This window comes from Propithecus coquereli, unplaced genomic scaffold (genome assembly GCF_000956105.1).
Source record: "Propithecus coquereli isolate 6110/MARCELLA unplaced genomic scaffold, Pcoq_1.0 Scaffold5, whole genome shotgun sequence".
Taxonomy (NCBI): domain Eukaryota; kingdom Metazoa; phylum Chordata; class Mammalia; order Primates; family Indriidae; genus Propithecus; species Propithecus coquereli.
In genome coordinates, this window is record NW_012150840.1 from 6,359,659 (window position 1) to 6,365,598 (window position 5,940).

Sequence of the window (5,940 nt, forward strand, 5' to 3'; positions counted from 1 at the left end):
CTTCTGTAGCTCTGGAATTGTCAAATGGTTTTGAATTATATCTTTACCTACAAATTCTTTTTTTAGGGAGAAAATAGTTTTGTTTCCGAGGGAATTCTAAGCTTGATAATGGAGAAATGACAATTGAAACCCATAACCAAGCCTAGAAAAGCATGTGCATTTATTTGTAATTTAAGATGTACACTAACTATGATTTAACTCATATTAAAATTCTGTTGTAATTGTTGGTATTTTTAATAAATTTGAGGAAGGAATAGTCTAGCCTGATCCATTTGAACCTTTGCTTGTGATGGCTGGAATGGTTGCCAGCTGGTTAATGGCTATGATATTAGCTAATATGCATGCCAGTTTTAGAATTTATCCTTAAAGTGACAATTTGCCTGTCACTTGCAGAGTTAAGCGATATAATGCAGCTGAGCAATGAGAAGGAGGAGAATGGAGTCGAGAACTTAAAGGAATGAATTCATTCATACAGAGGACATGTTTCTGCTTGAGATAACACATTACCCCAAAATATGTAGTTGAAAATATTTTGGTTTTGATTGATTACTCAAAGATACAATCTTTTAAGCTCCCTGTATGAGCTATTGATTGCATAATAATGTAAGAAGGAAAAGTAGTGATAGTGCTTAAGAGAACTTTCAGGCTAATTAATCTGTTTTCTGGTAGTGCCCTAGTGTATGTGGTTGATTTAGTATGCAGACTTAAAGCTTTTACTTTTTGCTTGTTATTAGGCAGTTAGGTTATCTTCCAGCCTATTGGGCAGTCAACACCAATGTGGTTCCTTTAACTCCATGAATCTCAGTATATGCTATTTTACATATCTTAAATAACTTAAATACATTTCTTACTCTTTCCACAGCATGTAGAGTCCATGAAGCACAGGACAATAAAGCTTCCTACTCATATCACCAGAAGGATCTCTTTGAAAGATTCACCACAGGACTGTAAGAGAGAATCATTTGAAGCATCATGTGTTGAAACAACAGAAGTCTATTCACCTGTGCACTAACTAGAAACAGAGTTACAATGTTTTCAATTCTTTGAGCTCCAGGAATCCAGGGGAGTGAGTTGAAAATCTGAAAATGCGGCCATGGACTGGTTCCTGGCGTTGGATTATGCTCATTCTTTTTGCCTGGGGGACCTTGCTATTTTATATAGGTGGTCACTTGGTACGAGATAATGACCACCCTGATCACTCTAGCCGAGAACTGTCCAAGATTCTGGCAAAGCTTGAACGTTTAAAACAGCAGAATGAAGACTTGAGGCGAATGGCTGAATCTCTCCGGTAGGTTTTGAAATACTGAAGGGAGAATGAGGAAATATTATACTTTGTTTTTAGGAATAGAGCTTCATTCAACTACTGAAAATAGTTAATAAATTCTATAAACTGCTGTCTTTGCAAAAATTTAAATATCCTACAGCATTTTTCTATCTGTGTATTAATACATTAATTGCCACAAGAGTTGTGTTTAACTCACTTTAGTTTTGACCCTGGGGCTGCATGAAACATACATAAAATCTTACATGTTGATGTTCTTATTGTTACAATTAATATTGACAAATTCATTCTAAAAACATGGATTAAATGAATAGAAGTCAATAAATTTCGTTTTTCTATTTATGTTTTCCTTTAAATTACACTCGAAATTTTTATTCTATTTTTGTAATAAAATAATGTGGCCCCAAGGAAAAGTTTCTGGTTTTTTTTTTGTGTGTGGCAGTCAATGTGTTAAATATAGAGAATTTCTCCATAGTGGCATTCTTATTTTGCATATGAATTTAAATATAGAAAGGCTATGCCATTTGATTTATGTACTTATATTTTACTTACAATTATCTTATTCATTTTAACAATTTTGATGTATTAAATATTAAATCCAAATTTTACATGATTTAAATTAGTGTATAGTAAAAATTTTATGGTCTGAACTATAACAAAGACATAATTGGGAGGCTGAGTTAGTCTAACTATAACTTATTGAAATGAAGAAACAAAAATTCATCATTAAATAAAACAAATGGATATGGAATGTGGAGAATTACTATTGTTGCTACTTCTAGTCTATAAAAAAATATGACATATATCTGTTAGAAGGCATCAACTGTTTGAAAAACCAAAGTCCCTTATTTTCAGGGAGCAAGTCAACATAGTATTACATAGATGATCTCTGTATTTTTTTTCAAAGTTATTGAGTTTGAAAGTTACCTAGTATCTTCTAATTCCTCTATATTTGAAGATGATCATATATTTAGTGCTTGCTGTCTCTCAAGATAGAGGTTAAATCTTGAAATGAAGATTTGTGAATCATTACTCGAGAGCTGGTAATTGCCTCTAAGGGAAATGGTGTAGAGATAAATAGCTGAAAGTTCATTTCTTTTTGAAAAACAAATAAATTGAGTAGTGGAAAGTGGATACATCCAGTTGTGGGAAGAATAGCAGGAGACAGATGTGTTACAGAAACTGAGGAGCATTCTGTGAAGGAAGAAAATAGTTGGCAGTGTTATGTACTCTTGAGACCATAGTGAGGATGTCTATGGTATGGTCTTCCTATTTCCCACCACCACTGCCCTCCACTTTTTCTTTAGAACTCAGATTTTTCTCTTTATCTAGTTCCATAACTTTTTTCTTCACTACAATATTATTTTGGGTCTTTTTATATCCTATGAAAGACAATGCTAGGTGTTAAGACAAAAATGAATGAAACATTATCCCTGTCACTTATAGTAGTAGTACCAGTCAGTAAGATACTTAGTGGTCAGGGATTGGAAAATGGACAACTTCTTGAATTTGTGTATCATTTTATTTCCTACTTGGGGGTAATCAGGGAGGGTCATGGAGGAGGTGATCTTTCAATAGAGTCTTGTTCATTTATTTTTTATGGGGACCAAAGATTGATGATTTAAAATAGCTATCATTTATTGCCATGTGCCAGGTATTGTGCCAAGGACTTTGCATGGATCATCTCATTGAATTTCACAGTATCTTTATGAGATGCTAGTACCATTTTCATAACCATTTTTCAGATGAAGGATCATAGGGATGTTAAGTAGTTTAATTTGCCCAACTTTTCACAAGTGATAATGTGACTCTAACACCTGAGCTCTGATGAACTGTATTGCCTCCCTGAGAAAACGGAGATACATCAATTACCAAAAAATCTCAACTCAATGTTCCTGAATACCTGCTGCTCTAGTTGATTTTGGAGTTTGCTTTGATTGTAGTAAAATCTCTCTACATCATGGTGATTTTGCTTCTAAAAGATTTTACCTCTTAACAATTTAGGCTCATAAATAAATGCTCACTTTTCTCCTAGTTCGATCTTCAATACTGACACTTCATTTTTAAATTTCTGACTGCCAAATGTCTTGTTTTGGTCACATGAAGGGAAAGCTTACCTTTAATATGGGTTGTTCCTTCTGAAAAATAATCTTTGGGTGTCTTAACTCATTTTCTTTATATTTTTATATGTTGAAATTAAATTCTCAACTACTACATTTAAATGTAGAGACAGCTTCTAAGAACTGATTGACTTAATAAGTTATGCTGTAATACCATGTAAGTACAATGTACAATGTAAAAACACATTGACTAAGCAAATGAGCTCATTTTTATCTCAAGGCATTAAATTTTAGGAAAATAAATAAACAGTTATTTTTCCCCCATTAGGGAAGAAAACCTCCTCAGGCCCTTCTATTGACTTTACTGGTGGGACCATTTGTGTTTCATCCAAAGGGATTTCATTTTAGAGCCCCTGGCATGAAAGGAAAAGCAGTAGAGGTGCTGCTAGCATTGGGATTTTTTTCCTTATTGTAATTTAACTAATATTTTGTACTCAGTATATTATATTTTTTATTTTAACTTTATCATTTTATTTTTTGAGACCAGGTCTTGCTCTGTTGCCTGGGCTAGAGTGCAGTGGCATCATCATAGATCACTGTAACTTCAAACTCCTGGGCTCAAGCAATCCTGCTGCCTCAGCCTCCCGAGTAGCTGACTATAGGCACATGCCACCATGCCCAGCTAATTTTTCTATTATTTATAGAGATGGGGTCTTGCTGTCTTGTCCAAGCTATCTTGAACTCCTGACCCCAAGCAATCCTCACATCTCGTCCTCCCAAAATGCTGGGATTACAAGCATGAGCCACCATGCCTGGCCTTATAGTCAATTTGCTATGTCTTTTTCTTATAAGAAAATATGTTCGTAAGTAAGACCATAAAGGGTTAATTCAGATGTCTGTAAAACTAGGTCATTTATTTCAGATAAGGCATATGGATTGGAGTTGGAAAGAAACCCAGAAGCCTGAAACCACAATTTTTTAGAATCAGAACAGTAATTTTTTTGGCAGGGTGAGGACCATGAACCTCACTTTTGCTCTATTACTACCAAATATCCTCTGAGCTCTTGGGTTGATTTTATTTCCTAAATCATGGATAAGTTCATGTAAATAATAATGATAATTAAAACGTATATTGAGCATTTACTATGGGGGTCTTGCTGTGTTGTCTAGGCTGGTCTCCAAGACCTGGACACAACTGATTCTCCCTATTCAGCCTCCCAAGTAACTGGGACTCCAGGCACATGCCACTGTGCTGGCTCTAAGTGCTTTAAATGTATTATCTCATTTAGTCCTTATAAGTCTTTAAGATAGGAATTATTACTCCAATTTTATAGATTAGAAAATTATGAGTAATTAGGACAATAATTTTAAAAGCAGTTAACCAAACTTCCAGCTAAAATTTATGAATTTTCGTTGATAATGTTACAAATTTAGTAAAATAAATTTAAAATTATTTCTGAGGGATGCAAATGTACAAGCATCACATATGTGAGGGGAGGTTGCTCTGTGTGTATAAATCTGACTTACTGATAAATAATTTCCATGATACACTCTTCTTAGCATAGAAGTCTATTAGTTTTGGCAAATACAGTTGTGTAACCACCACCATGATTGAATTACAAAAGAATTTTACCTCTTCCCAAAGTTCTGTTCTGCCCCCTTATAGTCAAATTCTTTCCCCTTCTCCTGACCCTGATACCTACTGATACATGTTTTCTGTCCTACTTTTTTCCTGTCCCAGAATGTCATATAAATGGAATCCTGTAGTATGTAGCCTTTTGATTCTGGCTTTTTAAATTTAGCAAAATGTTTTTGATATTCATCAATGTTATTGTGTGTATTGGTACTTTAGTCTTTTTTATTGCTGAGTGGTATTTTTATTCCTTTTTAATGTTGAGTAGTATATCATTGTATAGGTGTATCTTAGTCTCTTTAGTGTTACTATTACAGAATTCCTGAGACTGGATAATTTATAGAGAAAAGAGGTTTATTTGGCTCATGATTCTGGTGGCTGAAAAGTCCAAGATTAGGCAGCTGTATCTGGTGTGGGTCTCAGGGTGCTTCAACTTATGGTGGAAATCAGAGGGGGAATGGGTATGTGCAAAGAGATAGAACTAATCTATTCCCATGAGAATGAGAACTCACTCACCCCCGAGGGAGGACATTAATTTATTCATGAGGAATTTGCCCCCATGACCCAAACACCTCCCATTAGGTCCCACCTCCCAGCACTGCCATATTGGGGATCAAATTTTAACATGAGTTTTTATGGGGACAAACCACATCCAAACCATAGCGAAATCCATTTACCAATTCAAGAACACTGGATTGTTTCCATTTTGGGGCAGTTATGAACAAAGCCACTATTTAACCTTTGCCCTATAAGTTTTTGTGTCAACATAAGTTTTTATTTCTCTTGGATAAATACCAATATAACTTGCTATTGTGAGTTATTTTTGTTTTAGCTATTCTAATAAATATGTAGTGTTATCTTATTGAGGTTTTAACTTGCATTTCTATAATTAATGATGTTCAGCATTTTTTTAAAGTGTTTATTTGACATTCATGTGTCTTCTTTGGTGAAGTGTTTATTCATAT

General features: G+C 34.4%; 1 protein-coding gene across 1 annotated transcript in view; it reads left to right on the forward strand.

Moving 5' to 3' along the window:
* The first annotated feature begins 1,054 nt into the window (after positions 1 to 1,054).
* The window catches only part of FUT8 (fucosyltransferase 8 (alpha (1,6) fucosyltransferase)), a 217,433-nt gene continuing 212,547 nt past the window's right edge, over positions 1,055 to 5,940 (forward strand). The window contains exon 1 of the mRNA XM_012656038.1: positions 1,055 to 1,288. Within this exon, the coding sequence (XP_012511492.1) occupies positions 1,086 to 1,288 (203 nt within the window). The 5' untranslated portion in view covers positions 1,055 to 1,085. The remainder of the gene's footprint in view (positions 1,289 to 5,940) is intronic.